This window comes from Rhineura floridana, chromosome 5 (assembly GCF_030035675.1).
Source record: "Rhineura floridana isolate rRhiFlo1 chromosome 5, rRhiFlo1.hap2, whole genome shotgun sequence".
NCBI classification, from domain to species: Eukaryota; Metazoa; Chordata; class Lepidosauria; order Squamata; family Rhineuridae; genus Rhineura; species Rhineura floridana.
The window spans coordinates 59,007,508-59,034,361 of NC_084484.1; the positions used below are offsets into that span (position 1 = coordinate 59,007,508).

Below are 26,854 nucleotides of genomic sequence, written 5' to 3' on the forward strand. Positions count from 1 at the left end.
CTCGATTCTAACTGGAGCAGATAAGGAAGATAAGAGAGACTTCAGTCAGCAATCGTTCTTCATGTGGAAGGTGAAGACGCAAGAGCAGTATTTGATCCCTTTCAGTTTGAGGATGACAATGCAGATAAGGAAACATTACAGTTTTGATTAATAAATGTGAAACATACTGTGTACAAAGAAGAAGGGTTGCATATGAAAGGCACATGTTCTTCACAAGACTCAGTATGCAGTGTTAAATTCACAAGTTCATGATAACAGCTTTAAATTAGTCGAAACCAAACTTATTGCTCATTAGACAATCAAGCATACACAAAAACAGCAATAAAACAGGTACACATAGAATACATTAAACTATAGTAGAATATAATCAAATTATACTATTACAGTAACTCATTAAAATATACTAAGATATATTATAATCTAAAATTGCAAACAACTTCTGCTTCCTTAAAGCCAGTCTTAACAAATTTGACAGTTCTATATGTTCACATAATAATCTGTTCCTGCCAATATCAATAAAATTTTGCTTAAAAGAATTATTTCTAATTCCATCAATAAGGGGCTCAAGATATTAGATCATCAGATCTAAATACAAAGAGTATTCCAGTAAAAAATGTACCAGGGCCTCTCCCTTGTGCATCTGGCTAGGCAATGTTAGGTCACCCTATACCAAGTACCATAATGTCCTTTAACCTGCATCAACTGTAAATAATTCAGTCTATATTTAGTCAAAAGCTATCTCAACTAATCTGAGCAAATAAAAGACAAATACAGAGGCAATTTCACAAGAAGGACAGAAAACCTTTATATATAATATTGGAGCGACAGTTGGTCATGAATGCCATGGTGGCCTAAAAATGAGCATCAGCCAAATGTTCTGAAGACTTCTTCATGAGCCCCTCACAATCAAATGAGCTAGAGAAAAACCCAACTTAGAAATGAATGAACACATAATTAAATTAGTCATATGGCTCTATCAGGGCTGGTTCTAAAGGGCAGCCAGGTGGGGCACTGGCCCGAGGGCCCCTGGAGCTACAGGGGCCCCTCCGCTCCCCTTCCGCGATCCACGGAAGCAGGACAGGAGCTGCAGATCACGGGACAAGAGCTTCCGAACTGCCCGCCATCCCCCTGCTTCACCTACCTTTCTCTCTGCTGTTTTTTGCGGTTTGCCATCAATCAAGATGGCGGCTGAGGTTTCCCTAAGGGGCTGAAGCCTCTGCCACCATCTTGGTTGATGGCAGGCATGTGTGCTACACGAGTGCATTGCTGCCATCAACCAAGATGGTGGCAGAGGCTTCAGCCTAGGGAAACCTTGGCTGCCATACTGATTGATGGCAAACCTGCGTGCGCAGTGCGCACAGCCACAAGAAACAGCAGAGAGAAAGGTAGGTGAACCGGGGGATATGGCAGGCAGCTCAGAAGCTGCTGTCCTGCAATCCCTCCCGTGGCTGCTTCCACAGATTGCAAAAGGGGAGCTGAGGGGCACAGGGCAGGCTGGTGCCCAAGGGCCCTGGCATGCCTGGAGCCGGCCCTGGGCTCTATGCTTTCTTTTTCACTGTAAGCGTGTTTCCAGTTGAATGCTTATTGTGGGATTTGGGCTCCTCATGCATGGATGACTTTGTTAGCATCAAAACTGCCAGGCCATATTTTCCCCCATTTAATCCAGATTTACCTTTTCTACAGAAAATCCAAAGAGTTAAAAAATAAAAAGTAAATAAACTGTTTCCCACGAGCCATTTGCAATATCTGAAAAACCTGCTTGCAGTATTAAGCCACTATCTAGAAGCCCCTTGAGTGTTGTGATGAATATGTGCCTTTCATATTAAAGATTTCTTCTTGGTTGCATAATGTGTGGCATAAAGGCAAGCAGGCTTAATAGCCAGATTATTAAAAGAGAGATAGTTTAACCCTGGAACATGTGATGAATATATGCAGAGCAAAAGGAAGTGACTACAAGCAGATGAAAAGGCTGGAGCAGCTGAAAAACAAATGGATGCCCTTCACAGCAACATATTTCTAAAATACTGAAAGATGTGCAGTATCCAAATAAAGGAGCTCTAGCACTAGCAAAGTCCCTAGACAAGTAAGTGTCACAGAGGTCTGCTAGAAGTCTGAAATCAACCACAGCATAATTTTTTATAAAGCGTGTTGGAAAGAATGCAGAAAATGTGGCAAATTTAATTGTTTTGATAAAATGTGTAAAATTAGAGGAAGAAAATTTCAACACAAACATTATGTTGCAACTGTCTACTCTTGTTGTATTGGATGAATTTCAATTGTGGCCTGAGGATGTGACAAGACTCTCCCAGAGATGTGGTCTACTACATGAGGGCCTATCTCATGCAGTTTTTGGTCGAAAACATCTAACAGGGAAGATTTAGTGGCTGGGGTGGTGAATACCCATTTTAAAGAGGGAACAATCCAGGTCCTCTTAAGGAGGTTGTCCTAATATTACTCTTTAAAAAGTGGTCCTTAGACCTGGAAGATTGCAACAGCTACCAGTGGGCCATTAATATTCCCTTCTTGTGCAAAATGTTTGAGCAAATGGCAACCATTCAACTTCCGGCATTTTTGGATGAAGAACCCTGTTGGATCAGGCCAAAGGCCCATCTAGTACATTACCAGCATGGTCGATTAAATGCCTATGGGAAGCCCACAAGCAGAACATGAGAGTAACAGCAGCCTTCTGTTCATGATCCCAGGAACCAGTATTCAGAAGCATACCCCCTTTGATACTGGAAATAGTACAAGCCATTGATAGCCTTATCTTCCATGGATTTGCCTAATCTCCTTTTAAAGCCATCCACATTGGAGCACATCACTATATCCTGTGGTGCCAATTCCATAGTTTAACTATGTGCTGGATGAAGAAGTGCTTCCTTCTGTCTCTCCTGAATCTTCCAATATTCATCTTTATTGGATGGTGCAAAGTGAAGCTAACACTCTTTCTGAAAGACCTACTGTGTTGGTCCGGCGGAACTCAATAGACAATGAATTCCAAAGCTGTGAGGCTGCTGCAGAAAATACCCCCTGCCTTCTGCCTACCAGTTTAACTCCTGGTGGAAGGCAACTCAAACCCAAACAGTGTAGCTCAGCCTTTCCCAACCTTTGGGTCCCTAGATGTTGCTGAACTAAAACTCCCATCAGTCCCAGCCAGCACGGCCAATGGTTAGGAATTATGGGAACTATAGTACAGCAACATCTGGGGATCCAAAGGTTGGGAAATGCTGTTGTATCTGGTACAGTAACTATATCACATGATCACACATCCAGCTGCAATAAAACTCAAGGGGCTGTATTCTGAACCAACTGAAGTTTCCAAACTGTATTTCCACTCTGCTTCCTGCTCTTTTTGTTTAAACCTATTTTTTCTAGGCTATTTCAAGCAATGTGAGGCAGCAATAGTTGGTGGCCAGCTAGACCACAGTGCTTTGGTTGGAAAGATGCTATATTATGTTCTAGTTGTGTTGGGGAAAAGATGGCATCCCCCACGGGATGAGTGTCAACAGGAGGGCATTCTTCATTCACCTCTAAATATAAATTCCATAATAAATAAGTGCTAAGGTCTGCAGAAACAGATAGAAATCCATATTATTTATTCCTTAGTACCCTGAGTTCTTCAGCTATGGAAGGAAAGTGGTGTGCCAATCTTCTCATAATTTATCACTAATAGATAATTTTAAAATTAATACAGGGGCACAAGCTAAAATAATCTCAATAATTGAAATGCCTTGCAAACTGAACCTTCTTAACATTCACTACCAGATTAGTACCATACTATGGGAAATGGACTGCAAATGTTTGATAAATGTAATTGGAATGATGAGGCAGCTCAATTGGAATTCCAGTTAGTAGATTTTGATGTCAAGCTGTATTGAATCTAAGGGCTATGATTAATTTAAATTTGCTACAAAGAGTTAATGTAACAGAAAGAGAAAATCAATGGGATGCTCATATATACTACAAAGTTGTATCTCAAGGACTTTGCTGCTTACAAGGAAAACACTCCATTTAAAAAACTCACAGGTACCATCTATACTTTATACTTTACCTTGGAGTGTTCAAGAGCACCTGAATTATATGGGGAAATGAAGGTAACAGTCAAGGTGGAAACAAGCCTGGTGTCAGCATGCAGCATCTTCTGGCAGTTGCCAGGGCGGGGGAGGGGGGACACACACAGAATGGATGGAGTTGTAAAAATGGTTGGAAGAGAACTGGAGTAAGTGTGGGAGTGAAGAAGAACGGTTGAAAGGAAAGAGAAGGGAAAGCAGCAGACTGGAAAATACCAGTGTGAAAAGGAAAGGAAAGATACAGCAGCCCTCAGCCAGGCAGCTGGGGTGGGAGGGGAGTAGCAGGAGGGGTCATTAACAACAGCCTGAAGAACTGTGAAAGTGACTGTCACCATCCTGGCAATAGTAACACAATGCTTGTAACTACAGGGGGTTAGGGCTTGAATTATTTATATTTGGCACATACAGTTATATATGTTAGTTAGGTAATGCTATTAATCATTTAAAATTTTAAAGCTTACATATATTTCTTTGACTGAGTGATTGTCAGTCGGCCCCTGATTATAGAACTCTAAGGCTTTACACCGTCCCTCATCCCTGGGTAGGAATGGGTTCTGGTGGTCATAATTTGGCTGATAGCTGCCATTATATTTTTCCCACGATACCCTGAACCAATGCAATATCTAGGGCAAAACAAATATCTGGGGGGAAAAAAAACAATGGGTTCCAGGAAGCTGCTCCCCAGAGTTCTAAAATTCCTTATAGCAACTTTTTGAAACAAAAGAAAAATAGTCTGCCCCTCTGCCACATTATAAAGTAACCCTCATGCATGTATGAACACTAGGAGACTATCTGCTTAGAAGGGTGCAGACCACTTTACTGAGTAACCCCTAAAACCTGGAACCAAGCCGGAATAGAAGAATCTAACTTTCGTCAATCCAGTAGTTATTGTGGCAAAGCCTGGTAGTTACCAGACGACAAGAGACAGAAAGAACAGTTCGGTGAATACCCTCCCTACTACCACTTTAATGGGACCATCATTCCCCTGTGAAGGTGTGGGGGGATATCAGTGACATTTGGATGGGTGGGCAGATTCTCAACTGGGAACTTTAATTGGAGTAGGCTTACAGTTAATGGTGAGGTGACTAAGGATTTCTTCCCTTAAAAACAACAACAGGAAAAAAGTTTCATCACCTCTTCAGGTGGGAGTTAGGGTGCCCTCCATAGTGTAGCAGCGTCTCTTTTTATATGGGACAAAATCCCCCATGGCAATGATACTACATCATGATGAATATCATACCCAGGGACATTCTTGGGGAGGAAAGCTGGCTGCCCCATCCCAAGAATGTGCTTGGGAATTATGCTACCTCATGATGTAGTGTTGTTGCCATAGGGCATTCTGTCACTAATTAGAAGGGAATGCCTAGCCTAGCCACTGCTTGCAAAGAAAAAATGGAAACCCAAGGACCATCTCATAATTTATGGTAAGTATAATTCTGAGGTTATCATACTTTGGAGACATAATGAGAAGACATGATTCACTAGAAAAGACAATAGTGCTGGGAAAAACAGAAGGGAGTAGAAAAAGAGGAAGGCCAAACAAGAGATGGATTAATTCCATAAAGGAAGCCACAGACCTGAATTTACAAGATCTGAACAGGGTAGTTCATGACAGATGCTATTGAAGGTCGTTGATTCACAGGGTCGCCATAAGTCATAATCGACTTGCAGGCACATAACAAAGATTAACCCAATTTACTGGGAATGCTTACATACACTCACTTACTCACTCACTCACTCACACACACACACACACACACACACACACACACACACACACACGTATGTACGTACATATGTACATACGTTATGTAAATCACTGGGTTGAATATTTTGGACCAGCATGAAAACAAAGCATTTTTTTTACTGTTAAGGAAATAATCTATAAATTACCAATCCCAGAACTATTTAGTCTATGCCAATAGTGAATTTTGGCAAATCCTGTTGGCTGACAAGAATGCCAGGCTGTGTACATTCAATACACCTTTGGCAGGTTCACACTTACAAGATTCAGTATGTCTTCAGTTCCAGAACTGTACCACAGGGTACCAAAAGACATTTTAGATAGGATATCCTCCTGTGAGGAAATGTCAGTCAAGAACATAATGACTGGCTCAAGTAAGGTCTAGACAATTGTTGAGGGACGACCCTGAATATGAATATTAAAAAATGCAAATCTGACATTTCAGAAATAAAATACCAGGGCATTTCTTAACCAAAAAGAATTAAGACTGAATCTATAAGGAATATTTTCCAGCCATTTCATCCACCTTAAAAATCAGCTGTTTTGTTTCTGCTATTTTTCAGTGGTGAAATTCAGGTCATATTCTTTGGGTGGAAGTGAATCAGAGCAGACAATTTTTGGTTTTTCTCAGGAAGCTATGTTTTAAGGTGCTTTTTGAATTTTGGCAAATTGAGAATAGCTGCCACTATTAAAAAATGGCTATCTTCTTTGCCACTCACTGTAGGCCACTGTTATTGTAGAAAGCAGTTGAATACAGTAGGGCTCTGGTTTACAGCGCTTCGCTTTAGGGCGCTTCGCTAATGTTGCAGTCTCAATTAGATGCAATTAGACTAAAGCCCCACTCATACAGCACTTGTTCCACTTTTACGGCGGTTTTGGGACATCGCATGCCATTCTATTCAATGAGTTCCGCTTTTCAGCAGTTTTCACTGTTTGGCGGGGGTCCGGAGCGTAATCCGCCGTATGAGTGAGGCCCTACTGTATGTACCAAGAAATCACTTTTACAGAGTAGATGGATTGTTCCTCCAGTGGCAAATTTCATTCATGTGCACAAATGTTAAATACTCTTCCAAAGAAAGGAAGAGATACATTGTTGTAAATCTTTTTTTAAACCTGAAATTCTAGCAAAACTTTAAGATTTGAATGTCTTTTAAAAATTGCTTGTGAAAACACAAAGGTGCTTTATCTGAAAGCCAGTCAAAAGCTTTAACAGGGATCCCATTCCATCTTTTTGAGGGAGAATTGGGGATTAACAGTGCAGTTGCAGTTCTCAGCATGTCTATTCAGAAGTAAGTCCTACTGAGTTCAATGGAATTTATTACCCAGTGAGGGTATTAAGACCAATAAATGGAAACCTGTTAGTCTTGCCATGGCCTAATGATTATTGGATTGGGTTGACACAGAGGAGGGATTTTTCACTGGTAGAACTGGTGCTGTGGAATGCACTGTCTGCTGTATTAGCATTCCACCAGCTTTTGAAAACACACCTTTTTACACAGGCATTCTCTTAACCGATTGACCTAAATATGCAGTTTTAATTGCTATGCTGTTTTAATGGGACTGTTTTATTGCAGATTTTAATAATGGCAAATTTATATTTTAATGTTATAATGGGGATGTTTTATTATGTATTTTAATTACGGTGTATTTTTAATTATTGTATTTTGTAACAAAGATGTGCAATTGGTTTTTATGTTTTGTAAACTGCTTAGAAGCCATTGTGGCATTAAGCAGAATATAAATAATTGAAACAATTTACTCCCAAGTAAATGTGCAAATGAATCTGTGAAATCATTTGATGAAACAAAGATGGGGACCATGTTGTTGTTGTTGGGAATTTCGTAAAAGCATTTTCCTTGAATTACTGGGTAGTTTTGGTTGAAATACTGCAGCTCTACATGAAACCTAAAGCAGCCAAAATAGAGGCCATGTTTTAAATGCCTAGACCAGCCTTTCCCAACCAGTGTGCCTCCAGATGTTGTTGGACCACAAATCCCATCAGCCTCAGCTAGCATTGCCAATGGTCAGGAAAGATGGGAGTTGTGGTCCAACAACATCTGGAGGCACACTGGTTGGGAAAGGCTGGCCTAGACCAAAGAACACGGACAAAATCACAAAGATTTCTAGGAAAAGTCAGTTATGAGGGATGTTTTCCTTTCATTGTATTTTTTTTTTAATATTCTAAATTTCCCAAACATGTTTAACACCATGATGGTCAATCATGCTAAATTTTATTCGATGCCAACTTATGAAATAGTATTTAAGCTGTTGAAGGGGTTACTACAAGTGTGCGGGCACCTGTGTTGAAGAGTTATGAGTTAAAAGAACCAAACAGTTCAGTGAATGCCAGATCTATAGGATTAAATGCCATATTGTTGCTGAGGGGCTTTTCTGTTGTATATATTTTAAAACTACTGGCAGCTATCCGACAAAACTATGTCCAAATGGCAAAGAGACTTCAAATGCCATTATCTCTAGATTCACAAGGTGGTGTTGGACAAATCACTATATCTCAGCCTTAATTTTCTATCTGTGAAATGTGAACAATAGTAAACAGTGAATAACTGTTATTATCTTTTCAAAATTAACAGTAGAGTAGGCTATAATTCTAAAAAGTTTAATATATTAAATATATTCTGCTGTGGGGGAAGAGACAGAATTTAATATATTGCCAACCAACAATGACAAGTTTACTTGAAACTGCTCATAATTTTGGATGTATGTCATTTAGAAACCTGTTAATCCTTACTCACTGTTAAAACCATACATATTTATATTAATTAGCTTTATTGTTGTAGTTTATTTTGTTTGAAATATTCTGGAGGAACAGTAAAACTGCCTTTGAAAATGGTACTTGACATTATTCATATTTAACTGAAATGCCCTTTTCAGATACTGAAGGAGTACTCAAGATCAGGAGGCCATAAATATTATACTGTAATGCACTCTCTGAATCAACAAGACACTTGCAAATATAAAATATCACATGCTTTTATCACATATCTACTCTTTAAAAATCTCATAATTGCTTTGAATTATTCAAAATAAATTTGAACTGACATGCTTGGAAGACTTAGCACAATGTTTTGCCAAAATGATGAAGGTGTTTCATAAAAACATCAAAATAGTTTCAAGTGTGGCATAATTTTGCATCTCTTTTGCTAACTACATATATCTGCTGGTCTGCTGGAGACTAATATGAAGTTCAACCACATTTAGGGCTATATTTGAACTTACATAACTTTTGGTTGTTGTTTATGTTATCCTATTCTGGCTGTAACAGAGCAGGAGGTGAGGCAGTACCCACTTCATCTATTGGCTGGGACTAACTACCATGTGGCTCCTTCTCTTCCTGAACTGACTCTTTCTCTGCCCCCCCATGGCAATTCCACCTAGACATTAGATATGAATTTGCATGAATTGAACAGCACCTAGAAAACTTTAAGCACTTTATAAATAACAATAATTGCCCCTTTTCTAGGCAATTCTGTTCTTTATAAGTATGTTCTTATTGTTTGATATTTTCTTATGCAATCTCTACCCCGCTCCCGCAAATAAAATCCATGGACAAAATTTGAGATAATATATCTATCAGGGGAAAAAAGATATAAATTTAAATACTTGCCCTTGTTGATGACATCTACAAGGAGATGGATGTGGAGAGTGTTACCATTGGTTCTTATGGACTCCTAAGCAGCATTGACCATGATATTTATTTAGGTCATCTAACAGGTTATGGGGGTGTGTGGGGTCATTTAATTTGATTCTGGAGGGTCGATCCTAGGTGGTGCTGGGACCACTATTCCCGTTCTTTGTCTTAACTTATGAGGTCCTGTAGGATTTCATATCACCTGCCCCCTGGCAGCCTGTCCTGGACAGGATTATACACTTCCCCTGAAAGATTGTAGCTTGCAATGCTCCTTTTTCCCACTAGGTAAACCTTCCTCAGCTGGTTAAATCTTCCCTCCCTTGCAGTTCCCATGATGATTGACCCCATACTGCTATTAAGCTTAATATCAGCAGGTGGAGGGCAATTTCCATCAGAATCATGGGAGGGGAAGGTAAGGTTTAAAACTTTTCCCTCCCTGCAACTCCTCTTGTGCTGCTCAGCTGACTGGAGAACAGGTGAGAATGGTGAAAAGGGGGCTGGAGTGCAGAAAATGTTAATTTTTATCTGGAACAACCCCACAAACACAATCATACACATACATTCCTGCTGCTCTGCTGATCAGTGTGAGGGTATGTTGTGGGACATGTAAGATTAGGCAATGGGCTACAAGCAGGCCAGGGGATGGGGCAGTCTGTACACTTCAGAACTAGAAAAAAGGTATCTGAATAGAGGATAAAATGATTTGATTAATGATTTGTACTGTATGATACTATTTTTTTGTGTAGATATATTGCATAGTATAATTCCTGCAACTAGGTGAAGAGAGATATTATCTCACAATACAAAATGCCTTAGTTTTGGTGAGTATTCTGAAGTTAGCTGAATAAGTTTATTGGTTTTGAGATTTGATTATAATTTCTGCTGGGGGGGTTGTTGGTGTTCAAAGAAATAAAATCAACTGGATATATATGGATTCTTAAAAGTTTACAGTTAATTGTGATTTCATCTTTCAAATTGTTTTAAGATTATACAGGAGATTAATTGTATTGAGGGAATTGATGAGAAAGTTAATGAAAGATTATAAACTGAGCTATTTACAATTATTAACTGTTGATATATTATTTGAACTACTTTATAAAGATTCTGTGGTGGTCACTAAAGAGCTATGAGAGGCAGTAGTCACTGAGCAGTGATCAGATGGAGTGCGGCTGATGCCCTTACCAAAGGTGTTATAAAGCTTCAGCAATCACATAGAGGCTTCTAGGGAAGCACCATGTAAAAATGTGTAGCAGCATCAGTGAAAGCTGTTGACATCATGGCCCATGCCAAGTGCCACTGTCCAGTCAACAGTTGCATGTCTGTTCAATGCTGACTGACTTAGCAACCCCACATCTCTGCCATGTGATTCCCACCAATAATGGCACTGAGTACTCCCTCGCTTGCCACTTAGCTTCCTTCCCATTATACCACCTCATCCACTGCTGTAAAGATTGTCTGCATAAGTATGTGCACTCAGTATAGTGTGACCTGGTACATTATCACTGACTGGAGAAGGGAAAAGGGAATAGGAAAGGACTATGACTGCTTTTGAACTGGATCTGTATCTTGGAAGCTTCCATTCGTATGTGAACCACTCTTCTTTTTTCACATCCATCTCTGAGCTGCTTGGGAGGATGGCCCTCAGCAGTGGATTAGAGAGAGAAGACACCTCCTGGTCTTTTCCTAGCCCCATTGAAAGAGAATGGGGGTGGTGAAGGGTTCTGGCCAAAAATAAGCGAATAGGTTTACTAAGACATGCCTTTTCCAGAGTCGCTGAAGCAATACCCCAAGTAATCTGCACAATAAAATTACTTCCTCCCCATGTGCAGTGTCACTTGGAGCATTGAGGAAGAAGAAAAGGAGACAGAATGGGACTTGGGGGAGGGCCCCAGTGACTAGCATTCAGAGTGGGTTCAGGCCAAAAGCTGCAGCGTCGCTGACAGTGACAACTCTGCCCCCGTAGCTCCCATTACAACTGAAGAGGCGCTGCCTGATCAGGAGGCTGCCTCTTCACCTTCCCTTCATCCCTCTTCCTTGCTCACCCTGCCATTGCTGCCATGTACCCCTCCTCCTGAGGAGGAGGACCTCACTGACGTGTTTCCACTGCCTTCACCTTGGACACGCAGGCTACTGCACCGGCAGGATCAAAGGGCTCCCATGTCCCACTGAGGAGGAGAGCTTCCATGTGCATGTGTTCTCCCATCCGTAACACCTTTCTCATCAAGCAGAGTGAGCTCGTCCACATTTAGTTAAGTGTTGTAAGGGAGCATGCCTAATTGCTGCAACAACTTCTTAGCGCTGTAGAGATGTTGAATCCTGTGCAAACTGTAAGCTGATTCATGAAGCACTCTGAACTGACATTTTCCATTACACCTATTAAAGAAAAGCACATATTCGCGTCTGCCTGTGATTTCAATGGGCTTGGGCAGGATATGCAGGAGGCTGGGGGGTTCTACAGGTTTAACTCAACATTAAGATTGACAACAAATAATGTCTGCTTTTGTTAACATAATGTGATTTCACTGTACTATTTCAGGTTTTTAATTTATCAGTTAGTATAACCAATCAATCTCTTTGCTCTTTTAGGACCCACAGCATGTCTCCACAGGGCACAGCAATCAAAGTAAGAATAACTTTCACATTGCAGTTGCATTTGAAGAAAAAATTGCTCTTATATGAACATAACATAAATGAGGAAGAAATAGTGAAAATAACCATTGCTTTATTTTGAATCTGGAGTAATCTTGAACCCTATGTGGATAGGATTAACATTGTTTATTGTGTCCTGCTTTCATATAAATAGGATAGGTAGTGTGTGTCCTGCTGTTCACTTTCTAAAACAATGGCAACTGAATGCATCATATTGCATGCATCTTCGACCCTCCTAACACTGTTCTAAAATCTCTGTTTGGCTTCTTTATTAATTGATGATTATAAAGTTTTAGTATTACATAGCACCAGTTTAGGAAATGTACTGTGCTGAGCATATAGTCTTGGATTAGTTAATTTAAGGAGGCTTTTGGGAGTGGAGTTTCCTATCCCCTTCTCCCACCTGCAGCCACCTTTGATCCCTAGTATTCCTCTCCAGAGGGTCAGGATGCCCTTCTCAACAATGTGGGATGCAGAGCTGGAGGTGGATAGAAGGTTGGAGGGGACAGAAAACTTTTCTTCTGTGAAGTAACATCACATTTTAGGATCCAAGTGTGCTTTTCAATTAGTCCTCCCTCCCCCAGTAGTCTCCTTAATGTCCCATTCCACATTTAGGCCTACTTCATTCATGAGCTAGAGTTTCTTCACCAGTTTTCTTCCATTCCACTTCACAGATTCTGGGGTGATCACCTTCACCATGCACACAAATTTGCACTCAGTAACAGGGAAAGAGGAAAGAGTTGTTAATAGGAAGAAAAATCAGAACCCTCCCTGTGTATACTGATCTTCCCTTTATAAATCTCAGGATCATGGCAATTTTCTTAGACCATTATTAGTATGGTATAGAGCTGGGAAGAGGGCTGTTCCTAGTGATTAAATGGACTGATCTGTTGCATGTCATTTTGAAATAATTATGCCAGGATGGGATTTCAAATCCCATTCCAAATAAAACTTTTAGGCTTTGCCTCCAGTGGATTACAGAATCCAGCTCCAAGTCCAATATAGTTAGCCTGTGCAACAGGCCTCAGACACAGTTCTGTACAGCAGGGGTAGGAAAGCTTCTGCCCTCTAGATGTTTTGGATTACTATTCCTATCATCCCTAAGTATTCGTCATGCTGGCCCGGGGCTGATGGGAGTTGTAATCTAGAACATCTGGAGGGCAAAATATTATCTACACCCCACCTTAAAGCCTTGATGAAACTGAGTCTGACTGGCAGCTTGCCCAGCATGATTAACTTGGCTTTGCTGGCTGATGACTTCAATGATCTGAATGTGTAGTGTTTCTGTAGAAATCACAGTGTAAGTGAGCTGTTCAGTTCAATACATATTTTGGAATGCATGCTTTAACATGACACTAGCCACCTTAGTCCACACTTTATATGATATGTATCCCACATGGTGGCTGGGCTGCAATATATTCATGTGCAAGAACTTAGGCATGTACAGTAAACTAAAACTTGAGCAGAAACCTGCCAAATGGAATTGCCTGTGTGTGTTTCCTGTAATTGAGGATATGCAATAAAACAGCATTCTTCTTAAAATTCCAGTTTCACAACAAAATATGTGGAAACAAGTCAGGTTGGTAAGAAAAAAAACACTATCAGCACGTAAGCTGCGTTCAGACATTATTTTTGCTAATGCAGGACTCTGAAGCCTGTATCTCATTTGGATAATTCTTTCTCCAGCAGTTAAAGTACAATTGCTCTCTCCTGAAATTACATTTTTATCTATAGTGTTTTCTGTACATTCTGCAGTTATTAATGCAATAGGTCTCCTAGCAATATGCATTCCTCCTTTAGGAAAAAGCTAACCAACAGAATATTCCAAACAACAGAATTTAGGTTACACACAAAGCCAACAAAGACATTGATTTGCTGTTTGATGTATGTTGTCCCTTATTGAAGTTCAGAAGGTGTTTGATAAAAAAAGTAATTGCACTAAATTAAACAAAGAAATATGCACGGGCATTTTTTCCTCTTGCCCTCCAAGAAGTAATTCTCAGTCTGAATTTAAACATTTGATATGTTAATTTTTCCAGGAATGTCAAGAGTTGTTGCCATCCCAAACTTCATCTTTTTCAGACATATGTCTCAACTGAAGCACATGATAGTTGCTCAGATATTTAACATCTTAACACTGTAAACCTATTAAGGATGGGGGAGAAATTCAGTTCTGCTCACATTTAAAGGCAATCCTACCTAATTTGCACTTTCTGAAACAATATGTGAACACAGCCTTTACACTTCTCCAGATTTTGCAAGCATTCTCTAGCTATGTAATGTATACAAAAATGCATATGCTAGGGTAAAGTGTGAATAAAAATACATATATTAGCAAAAATAAGATACAAAAATGCATTGTATTTGGGGAAATAGCTTTGCAAAAATGAGTATATTAGGAAAAATTGCATACAAAAAGGAACATATTAGAAAATATTCATACTAAAATGCTGATGACTTTTTTAACAAAAAATTGCATACTGATGTGAAAATGTGGAGAACTGAACTTAAGGTTGGAGTTCAATGGTCCTTACTCCGAAAAGGACCAAGTAAGTGGTACAGGATCACAACCTTAGTGTCCCAGCTTAACATCCTATTTCAAACCACTAATTGAAGGGGGTTTGAGCACCACCCATTTTCAGAGTATCATGCATATTTCAACTACAAATACCTCTCCTAGGCATTACTGCTACTTGCCACCAACTTCCTATTTGCTGTCCCAAGATAGGGCATGTCTTTGAGAAATGGTTTAGAAAGGCATGCAATGCATAAAGGGCAAGCCCGTGGCCCCCACTCTGGAAAGAGAGCATTCTGAATTTCCACAAGAACCACTCATCTTCAGAAGTACAGAATAATTGCAAGAACGTTACATGAGTATCTAGGCATATGGGTGTTATTGAGCTTGAAATCTAAACTACAGTCTAAACAATTTCTTCAACCTTGGGTCTACATATGTTGTTGGACTACAACTCCCATCAGCCCTAGCAATTGGCTCAGTTGGCCTAGATGATGGGACCTATGGTTGAAGAACACTGGCCTAGCACACACTGCCAAAATGATTTTATTGGTAGAATACAAAAGGAAAAGGCAAACTAGGCAATTTAGAACATGAAAATAAATCAATCTTCTAAATTATCTCCTCTAGCTTTACACTTATTGAAGCTTTACAGTCTGGTCTTAAAACTTAACCACTAGGCTAAAAGACTGGCTAGTATTCACAGCTGCCATGGAAGACAGTATCTTCTTCAAATGAGTGATTTCTGGCACATACACATATATGTGAAAATGTCCATAGAGATAACTGTGTTAGTCTGTTGCTGCAGCAAAAACAGAGTCTTGTGGCACCAACAAATTTATTATGGTGTTAGCCTTTGCGGTGGACTCTAGTCTATGAAAGCTTATGTTATAATACATTGGCTAGTATTTAAGGGAACACAAGAATTGTTGTCTTTAGGGGAAAACGCTTCAAAGTATTCTTCCAAGGGTGGAAATGCCCATCAGGCCTCTTGGCCAATCAAAGTCTTGTGGGTGACCCAGGCTTTGTGTCACTTGTAGATTTACGAGCAGGGGAAAGTTAGCTTTGAAGCTGTTCTTCTAGTGGTATGTTAATTGCTAAAGGCACACAGGGCAGGAAAAGAATAACTATCTGTCTAGGCAGTGATGCATCCTAACTATTGCCACTTAATGACTAACCTAAGTTCCATTGCTTTCTGAGCATGATTATGTCTGGATCCATCCCAAGGGATTTTAAAAGGCAAAACTATCATTAAGTTCCAGTTAGTAAATTTCAACGGTGTTCCCTACAGCCATATACAGCATTTAAAATTGTGTTTATGTGCATTCTGAAAATCTGTTCACACCATAATGTACTGACCTTTCTAATTATGGATGATTTATTAATATTCATTTCATTTTATTTTTCCAAGGAAAAGGTGATGTTGAGTCAAAGAATCCAGAAAACAGCACATCACATACATCGTAAGTCAGCCTAATCTTTGTAGCCAGAAATGATATAGTTTCATTTTCCTTGACATACACATTATATCTCTTTGAGAATCTTTCTATTTTTAAGTACTACTATTTATGCTTTCAGTGTTGAATTGTTTGCTAATTGTCTAGTAAGCTTTAATATCCCTTGATTTCAAAAAAGCTGCTATAACAAAGAGACCATATACTTTTATGAGTAAGCATGGTATCATTTCAGTAAAAACTGAGGTTTCCTATATGAAAGCAAGAGCTTAGCTAAATGGCTAAAATGTCATGTCACATTATGCCTTTGATGTATTGATGCAATTTTAAAAGACTACATTATGCAGCTTCATCTTTGAATTAAAAATCCATTTATAGCTATCTTATCTATAATTTCCCACAGTTTGTTGACGATATTGAATTAACAAAAGTAGTAAATAAACAGAAGATCTATCTGTAATATTTCAGTGTTCTTCATTCTAATGCAACAATAGGTCTTTTCATCTATTTTGTTCCAAAACAAAAAAATTCAACTTTTTCCACTATAAAAAACATTAAACAATCAAATAGACAGACTCAGGTTTCAAAGTTTGGGGGAAATCAAAGAAAGCCGGGCTAGATAAGTAAACTCAGTTTAGCTCGTGTGGCTGGAGTTAGCTCTGTAATGTCATTCAGCCTTTTTACCTGTTTGAAAAGGCAATTTTTCATGTAACAGTGCAGTGCAGACCTGTGAATTTTAGCGTGCATCATGTCTATAATTTATCCTCTGGTTCCTATTACTTAAATTCAGAGTGTTGCGTCATGTAAATCTTGTAAGGTGTCACCATTTGCTACATGGCCAAGAGCAGTTATTGAAATAGGTACAATAAGGGTGATTGGGTGTAGAACAGGGTTTCCAAAATTCTGAGTTTATAAAATTGTCATCAGCCCCATTCCAAATTCTTAGGAATGTAGATGAAGTAAAGTCAATAAATATCACTCATAATCAACATTCATTAATTTTCAACCACTATTACTAGGAATCATAAAATGTAAAATAATAAGCAAAACTAGTCAAAATAAGGATACCATACTTTTAATCTTCTCTAATGAGAAGGTTCCTCATTGGCAAGGCAGGTGCATGCAATGCATGCCCATGCCAATTCCCTTTATTTGTGAGGACCATAGTTCCTATACCTTGTAAACATCTTTTCCACTCCTCATTCATTTCAACCCCCTGTCTACCTCTAGGTCTTTATTTATTCACCCCCTGCACAGTCCCATCAATCCCAGAGGGTAAATATCAACCACTTTGGGAAATCCTGGTGATTGTAAATACTTCCTCAGAACAAACATTAAAAATAATTTAACAGAGCCTAATAGCAAATCATTAAACTTTCTCTAACCGCAGCATCCAATATGTAATTTGTCCCTCAGGTCCTCCTCTGTGCTTGAGGACTGGAAAGTGGCAAATGTAATGCCAATCTTCAAAAAAGGGATCCAGGGGGGATCCCAGAAATTACAGGACAGTTAGCTTAACTTCTGTCCCTGGAAAACTGGTAGAAAGTATTATTAAAGCTAGATTAACTAAGTACATAGAAGAACAAGCCTTCTGCAAGGGAAAGTCCTGTCTCAGTAACCAATTAGAATTCTTTGAGAGTGTCAACAAGCATATAGATAGAGGTAATCCAGTGGACTTTCAAAAAGCTTTTGACAAGGTACCTCACCAAAGACTTCTGAGGAAGCTTAGCAGTCATGGAATAAGAGGAGAAGTCCTCTTGTGGATAAGGAATTGGTTAAGAAGCAGAAAGCAGAGAGTAGGAATAAACGGACAGTTCTCCCAATGGAGGGCTGTAGAAAGTGGAGTCCCTCAAAGATCGGTATTGGGACCTGTACTTTTCAACTTGTTCATTAATGACCTAGAATTAGGAGTGAGCAGTGAAGTGGCCAAGTTTGCTGATGACACTAAATTGTTCAGGGTTGTTAAAACAAAAAGGGATTGCGAAGAGCTCCAAAAAGACCTCTCCAAACTGAGTGAATGGGCAGAAAAATGGCAAATGCAATTCAATATAAACAAGTGTAAAATTATGCATATTGAAGCAAAAAATCTTAATTTCACATATACGCTCATGGGGTCTGAACTGACGGTGACCGACCAGGAGAGAGACCTCGGGGTTGTAGTGGACAGCACGATGAAAATGTCGACCCAGTGTGCGGCAGCTGTGAAAAAGGCAAATTCCATGCTAGCGATAATTAGGAAAGGTATTGAAAATAAAACAGCCGATATCATAATGCCATTGTATAAATCTATGGTGTGGCCACGTTTGGAATACTGTGTACAGTTCTGGTCGCCTCATCTCAAAAAGGATATGATAGAGTTGGAAAAGGTTCAGAAGAGGGCAACCAGAATGATCAAGGGGATGGAGCGACTCTCTTACGAGGAAAGGTTGCAGCATTTGGGGCTTTTTAGTTTAGAGAAAAGGCAGGTCAGAGGAGACATGATAGAAGTGTATAAAATTATGCATGGCATTGAGAAAGTGGATAGAGAAAAGTTTTTCTCCCTCTCTCATAATACTAGAACTCGTGGACATTCAAAGAAGCTGAATGTTGGAAGATTCAGAACAGACAAAAGGAAGTACTTCTTTACTCAGCGCATAGTTAAACTATGGAATTTGCTCCCACAAGACGCAGTAATGGCCACCAGCTTGGATAGCTTTAAAAGAAGATTAGACAAATTCATGGAGGACAGAGCTGTCAATGGCTACTAGCCATGATGGCTGTGCTCTGCCATCCTAGTCAGAGGCAGTATGTTTCTGAAAACCAGTTGCTGGAAGCCTCAGGAGGGGAGAGTGTTCTTGCACTCGGGTCCTGCTTGCGGGCTTACCCCAGGCACCTGGTTGGTCACTGTGAGAACAGGATGCTGGACTAGAAGGGTCACTGGCCTGATCCAGCAGGCTCTTCTTATGTTGTTATGTCTGTATCTGAGTGACTTTGTTCCTAAAGCGCCTTGCAAATTTGTTACAGCAGGCTGCCAAGAGCAACATTCTTTTTGTCAGATGACAAAAACACATTCATCACTTGGAAAAGTGCTGCCAGACAGCTACTTGTGGATACAGTGCAGACTTCACTGCCATCATGGCCACATGGGAGGCACAATAATGTGCCCTCACCCATCTTTGGCCAGGTTCAGACCTAGATTTACAACACCAGCACTCTAGCCCTGACCCTGTTTCATTGTGTACAGATCACTAGAGTGCCAAGGTGACCTATGTGCTCCACAGTGATAATGAGGGGATCAGAGGTGATTGTGTCATTACACTGCCTTGGGTTTGTGGCCTCACCCCTCCCCTCCACCATTGCAAAAATGGAATCTTCTGTTTTAGATTAACCAGTTTAATGTGCCATTTTATCTCTAAACCTGCGGTGGGAAACTTCAGGAAACTTCTGCATGTGAAGCATGTGCTGTAGCCACTTTGCTGTGTCCCCTCCTACAGCTTGCTGAGGCTCATTATTGTAATGCTAAACTGTGGTCTGAATCAACTCTTAGCTTTCTGAAAATAGGTTAAATCGACAAAGCCACCAGGAAATTTTCCAGCATGATATAAAATTAATGGGAGCTATGCCAGCATGTTAACATGCTTTTCCCATTCACTTCTGTAGGGCTTCCACAAGATAAGCTTCCAGTAGATTGTGCCCCCAAAGTGCTCCGTGAGAGAGAATGGTGAGTGGCAGCTAGCAAACATAGCCACAGAGCTAGTCCAGAGCAGGTACCATGCAGGCTCAAAATTTCATAAGCTAAAATCATGCTGAGCTGCTTCTGATGAATTGAGCAGTCTTTCTTTCATTGTAATGGCAAGTTCTCATCTGAATTTCTGGACCTCCATTCATGGGAACATAGCCTATTGCAGCAAGATCCCTGTGTCCCTAGTTGATAGGGAACATAACAGGTACTGAATAGCAGAAGCAAGGGAGGGAGAGGGAGAGGGGGAGGGGGAGGGAGGGAGGGAGGGAGAGGGGGAGGGGGAGGGAGGGAGGGAGAGAGGGAGAGACAGAGACGACAGAGACAGAGACAGATAGATGGAAGCAGCTAGGTAGCATTTCTTACTCCATGGTAGGGATAGGTGAGAATTTCAATTCTGTTCACATTTCAAGTAGAATTTATGAAATCCCCACTTTCCAAAACAATATGAGAGCCAATACACAGTAATCCTTTGAAATTCACACTTATTTGAATTTCACAGTGCAGTTTGCCAACCAAACAGTGTTTAGAAAAATGCATATATTAGGGGGAAGTGTGCATAAAAATGAATATATGAAGGACAATAACATGCAAAAATGCATTATTTAATGAGAAATAGCTTGCAAAAGTGTGCACATTAGTCAAAACTGCTTACAAAAATGTGTTTATTAGGAGAAAATCACACTAAAATGCTGGAGAATTTTCATCAGTTTTTTTAAAAAAAATCCATAAATTTCTGCAGAAATGTGGAGAACTGAATTTAAGATTGGAAAAACAAGAAACCAAGGGAACTGAAATTGACAGATCTTTCCATCCCTACTCCATGGTGCACATTCACATTCTTTTTTATTCACAGCCCTTTTGGAAAAGGATCTGAGGTTAATGACCTATAACACACTTAGGAAAATGGTTTGAAGATTTCACTATTAAGTCAAATTTCCAAGTAGCTTTTTACAGGTTAACTAATGTCACGTGGGAGTCAGTAGCATTTCCAAAAGTGTGTGATCTATTGACAGTTCCTTCACTTTCAAAAGAAAGAATTAAGGAATCTCATCTCCCCCCAAAAGTATATAAAGTGTATGTAAAAAGCATATAAAGTAATTGCTTAAAGTCATAGTGACCTTATAAACTCAAAGGAATAAGTCAATTTTGTTTCTGCAAATCTGAAATCCATACATAAACTGAACATTCATAGGGAGAATGGCATTTAATTCATCCTTTCACTTGATTTATTTCTTCCATCAAACATTACTCTCACAGACAGGTTTATTACCCTCCTGAATCAGGCAGAGAGCCATTCATGAGGGGAACATTTACATTTAAGTCTTTCTGAAGGTGGGAAAATCAATCCTTTCCTCTCTAGATTACTCCATTACCAAAAACAAAACAAAAAAGAGGGGGAACCCTAAATGCCATCGCTGTTGTCACTGTTTTATCTCACAAATGTCCAGGAAAGATATATTCTAGGAGATAAACGGTACCTCTTCCTTCCTTTGAAGAGGAGTTTCTATTAGTCCTCCAGTTTACACCTTGACAGTTGGCTCTTCTGGACCCAGTTTTTCCAGACTTCCATGCTGAAATAACATATCATCATCATCATCATCATCATTATCATCCCCCTGCCCTTCCTCCCAGAAGGAGCCCAGGGTGGTACATATTCAGTGGTGTGGCTTTGTAACTTTATGCCAGGTTGTACTGTACCAGTTAATAACACCGTTGCCATCACATGGCATATGAGAAACTAATAGGTATACCTTAAAGACAGGATAGTTTGATGGGGCATGAACTTTCATATGAAACCGTCAACTTGATCAAATAATCTGGATTCAAAAATGTTGCTAAAACGGTATACCTTCTCAGTCTACCTGGTGTATCTGATGAAGCAAACTCTCCTATGGAACCTCATGCCCCAACATTCTTTTTTTTTTAACTTGGTGTGATGGTGTTGCAAGGAGAGATATCCCACATGATTTGAAAAGGGGAAATGAGAGAAAGAGCTAAGATTCTGAGGGTGCTGCTCTTGCATTAGATACAAAATTTTATGACTTTTTTCAGGCATTGCAAACATATGCCATCAACAGAAACAGGAATTGTTCAGGTTCTCTTTTCATGTAATGCCTGAAACAGAAATTAAGTTATTTTCAGTGCAGTAACCTTTGTGAGATGTGGAGCAAATGAGTTTCTCCCAGTGCTACTGTAGGTATCATCACATGAGTCTGCATTGTGGGTGTGGGGCCAAAGGGTAGATGTATGAGCCTCTTTTGATCATGACACAGGAAGTGCAGATCACTAGCATGCTCTCTGTCAGCTAAACACAAATTTTATACCTCTAAAATTAGCTCCATCGTTGTATGGAGAACCTGCAAATGGATGGATTTGGTATGTGTGATGTTCGCCTTAATAGCTGAAAAATCATTGATATAAATATTTGATACCTGAAAGATTGTCTCACCCCTTATACACTCACTCGATCAATGTACTCTGCCGGTGAAGGCCTCCTGCATATACTATCTCACAAGAGGTCCATTCTGCACAATATAGGAACCAGGCTTTTAGTGTTGTGGCACCTTCCTTTTTCAATTCCCTCCCCCTATATGTTAGACAGGCACTGTCTCTGTTGTCTTTTTGACACCTATTGAAGACCTTCCTCTTCCAGCAAGCCTTTTAAAGAGACATATTTATCCCAAGCTGCATCTGTACTGGAATTGTTTTTAAGATGTTTTAAATATATTTTTATTGTTTTATCACTTGTTGGTTGCTGCCCTGGGCTCCTTTGGGAGGACTCAACTAAATAATAATAATTGTGGGGAACATATACTATTTTATATGTATAATATAAAGAACATTTCCAATGGATGCAACAAAGGAGATCTATTTTTTTCTTTTTTTAATCTCTAACCACCAGGGCTTTTTTCTTCAGCATCTTTATACTGCATCAGTGATTCCTTGTAATATCTGCCTGTAGGATATTTTTCCCCTGGAGAGCCTACGAAAAATGTACCAGTTTTATAATGAATGAACTTAGTGTTTCTTAGAGTGATGGAGGTCTTGGAAATTGTGCTGGTTAAAGTCTGATATTTATCCTTAAACCAAATAACTGGCACAAATTGTACCAGCTTCATCGTACTGTTTCCACCTGTTTACTTTGAGCATGACTTGAAGAAAGTGAATCACCTACTGTCAATATTATTGTGCTCACTTTGTGCTGATCAAGGATGGCTAGAATTTTAAAGACATTTGTTAATGCCATTATAGGCCTACATATGCACAAAACACTAAACCACATTTTACTTAGAAAATGAACAGCTACAGTATAGTAATTTCCTCTACAGAGTATACATACACCTGCATGCAGGTCTAATTATTTAGATCTAAATAGTTAAATTTAACTATTTATTGTATATTGTTGTTAGGGTTATAAATCCAAATAACTAATAACTAAAATAAAATGATTACACATGTACTTTTTGTGGTTCTAGTCTGATTGCATCAAAAAAAAAATTTTTTTACATCCCTATCTAGTATAGAATAGATCCTAGGAGTCTTTTTAGCACAGATGTGTGTGTGTGTTTTGTAATTAAAAATAAAAACTCGACAAATAATAAAAGCAGAAACTGTGACTTTAAGTGTTGCAGATTAACCTATTTGGAAAATCTTTTGCTTAAGTCAGCTTTGCACAATATAGTAGTTTATTATAATAAATGGTTTGTTGATTTATACTAGATGATATAGACCCAGGATGGCTGTGTGAAATACTATAAATGAAATATTTAGGAGACAGAAAGATAAGATGATGTAAGTGTTGTGTAGAATTTTTAGAAGGCTAGAGAAAGATAAGACGGCATAATTTACTGTCTACTTCTTCTTTTTTTTGATGACTGTTTCTTTTCCAGAAGATGCAATCTTAATCAAAACCTCACTTAAAATATGTGAAGAAGAAATAACCTAGTACTGAGATGAAAAAGTCACAGGAAATAAATGGTTTTTTTTTCTTATTGTAAACTGGTGCTATATCTGTTGGAGTGTAAGGTGAAAGCAGAACCCATTTTGGTTCTGGAAGTATCTCTTTTATCTCTTGAACTCATTATAGGGATAGAGAAAAAGTAAATTCTGTGCTGAAATTTCAACAAAAGGCAATAGAGGTGGAGTGTATTAGGGTGGAATCTTAACTCTTCTTTTAATTTTTACTCCTGTTTTATAAGTTAAAAATCATTGGTAATATACTTTGACGCCCTTTTCTGCCTAATGAATAATTTACTAATAGGCAAAAAACCCTTGCAGTTTAAGAATGTACCTATAGCTGACAAATATTTCTAGCAAACTTTAAAAAGCAGGGAAATTGGGCAGCTATAGTGAATGCACCAGAGGAGCAGGAGACCTGACCTCCTCTCTAAGATGTTGTACTGCCCTACAAATGTGTAAAAATGCATATACGATTTGGGTTGGTCTTTCACAGTCCAATCCACTTCCTGTGTAGCTTGGAAGAATTTGGTAACATGTGCCTCTGAGCATATGGTAAGTGCTGGTCTGTAAAATGAGTACCTGGCATATGCTGGGGGGTAAAGAAAGGCCTGGGAAGGAACTGGCAATCCCACCCCATATATATGGTCTGCCTAGTAAACGTCGCAAGACGTCACCCTAAGAGTTGGAAACGACTCGTATTATAAGTGCGGGGACACCTTTACCTTTACCTTTTAGCAGATTTCTAGGTGTGCCTATGTTTTTAATTGACCATGCCCATCCTCCCTTAAATGCAGTGGATTAAGCATAGCAGGTTGAATACATGCATCTCAGGCAGGCCAAGTTTGTTTTTTCCAACAGCTAGATTCATTGCTTAAGTAACATGTTGTAATCAGTCTGATTTTACATCAAAGCTGTCGTTTCAGATTCAACTGTTAATGTACTCGAAATAGAAATAGAATATAATCTCCAGTTTGGAACACCAAAGGTTTCACCATCATATGACATTGATCAATAGAAAGGTTTTGAAAATAATAAAAATACATTTGACACAGATTTCTAGGATGAATAATGAGAAAAATATAATTTTCTACGTTAGATTCTCTGTAGAAATAGTAGTAACACAGGAAAGAAGCAATGTAAGAACACCAACATGCAAAAAACGTAATTCTCCATCTGTGGAGATGCAGTCCTGATTGCAGGTGTTCCCACTGCTCATATGCTCAGAGGCACATTACTAATTTTTTCCAAGCTACACAGGAAGTGGATTGGACTGTAGAAGATCAACCCAAATTGTGTTTGCATTTTTACAAATTTGTAGGGCAGTACAATATCTCAGAGGAGGTCAGGTTGCCTGCTTCCCTGGAGTATTCACTATAGCTGCCAAATTTCCCATATCTTTAAAGTAAAGTAGCCAAATATCTGTTGGCCACAGGTACATTCTTAAATTATAAGGGTTTTTTTTGAATATTAGTGAATTTATCTTCTTTTTAATCCAGGAGGTAAGAAATGGAATCCTGTGCAAGTTTGCTGAGAATGGATTGATCATTTGCCTATTTATTGAGTTCAATGAGATTTACTCCTTTGCAATTGTGCTTAGGAAAGGTGAAATGACCATAGGGGCATAGGGGAAGAGGGAGGGAGGGCTGGGGAGGGGAGAGGGGTGGGGGGAGGGGAGAGGGGCAGGGGGGAGGGGTGGGGGGAGGGGAGAGGGGGGAGAGGGGTGGGGGAGGGAGGGAGGGAGAGGGGGAGGGAGGGAGAGGGGGAGGGAGGGGAGGGAGAGGGGTGGGGGAGGGAGGGGAGGGAGGGGAGAGGGGGGAGAGGGGTGGGGGGAGGGGAGAGGGGGGAGGGAGAGGGGCAGGGGGAGGGAGGGGAGGGAGGGGGAGGGAGGGGAGGGGCAAGAGGGAGGTGATAGGAGGTATAAGAGAGGTTTGATCATTTGCACACATATTGTCGAGAGGCAGAGCTGGGGTCCCGGGGGTCCCGGGGAGTTGGGAGAAGAGGATTCAGAAGGATGGCAGAGGGAAGGGCGAGGAACTTCCCCCCTTTGGAGTGAAGACAAAACAGAGGAAATGCCAGTGATAGGGTCGCCTAGCAACGGGGAGCCTGAGAGCTCTGGAGTTTCAGAATCCTCCCTGGACATTCCCACGCCCCCCCTTCTCCGCAGCTCACAGCAAGAGGGAGGGCTGCCCACAGCAGAAAAGCGGCGAGACAGTTTACCAGGCAGTTTACCATCAGCTCCTCCCCTATCCCCCATAGTGGAATCGGAAACTTCAGAAGAGGAGGGGGTGATGCTTCCCCCCTCACCGCGCACACGCAGACAGCTGAAAAGGCAGGAGAGAAGGGGGGAAGGCGGGCAGTACCTGAGGGGCAGTTAAGGAGGAGCGAAAGGTTGCGCGCCCGTTTGGCCCCTTCTTAAAGAACAGGCGGGAAGCAGCCCCTTGCTCTGTCAACTTTCTCCCAATGCCGCAGGACCTGTATCCCTGTATTGCTTCATGAGAAGACGCAGTCTTTGCTTGGACATTACCCTAATAAAACACGAATTACTTACAACCTCTGGTCTGGTTCCTGAGTCTCACCCTGGGCCTGACACATATTGAGTTCAGTGAGATTTACCCTCGTGCAATCAAGCTTAGGAAAGGTGAAAGTGACCACAGCAGCAGAGAAGAAGGGGGAGGGATGGAGAGGTGAGGAGAGAAGAAAGGGAGAAGGGAGGGAGGGGAGAAGAAGAGAAGGGAGGGGGAGGGCAGGTTTGATCATTTGCATGCTTATTGAGTTCAATGGGATTTACTCCTATACGATCAGGTTTAAGATAGGTGAAACTGACCTGGGGGAGGGGGAGGGGTGGAAGGGAAGGGGGATGGCGGGGAGGAGATAGGGTGAGTGGGCACTGGGCAGAGGGAAAGACCCTTTCATTTCCAAAAGGAAAACATTGTTAACAGTATCATTATTTTGGGGGGGTTCCCCCACCTTTTTATTCTACAGCAGACACGTGTAATCTCCCACCCAAATTGACTCTGGCCACATCCACTTCAGACATTTATTTATTCCACTTTAAACAGTCATGTCTTCCCTCAAAGAATCCTGGGAAGTCT

At 40.2% G+C, this 26,854-nt stretch overlaps 1 protein-coding gene across 1 annotated transcript in view; it reads left to right on the top strand.

The window, feature by feature from the left end:
• The window catches only part of AFF3 (ALF transcription elongation factor 3), a 424,912-nt gene that overhangs the window by 246,911 nt on the left and 151,147 nt on the right, over positions 1-26,854 (top strand). Inside the window, exons 6-7 of the mRNA XM_061626864.1 lie at positions 12,050-12,086; positions 16,039-16,090. Coding sequence (XP_061482848.1) covers positions 12,050-12,086; positions 16,039-16,090 — 89 coding nt within the window. The remainder of the gene's footprint in view (positions 1-12,049; positions 12,087-16,038; positions 16,091-26,854) is intronic.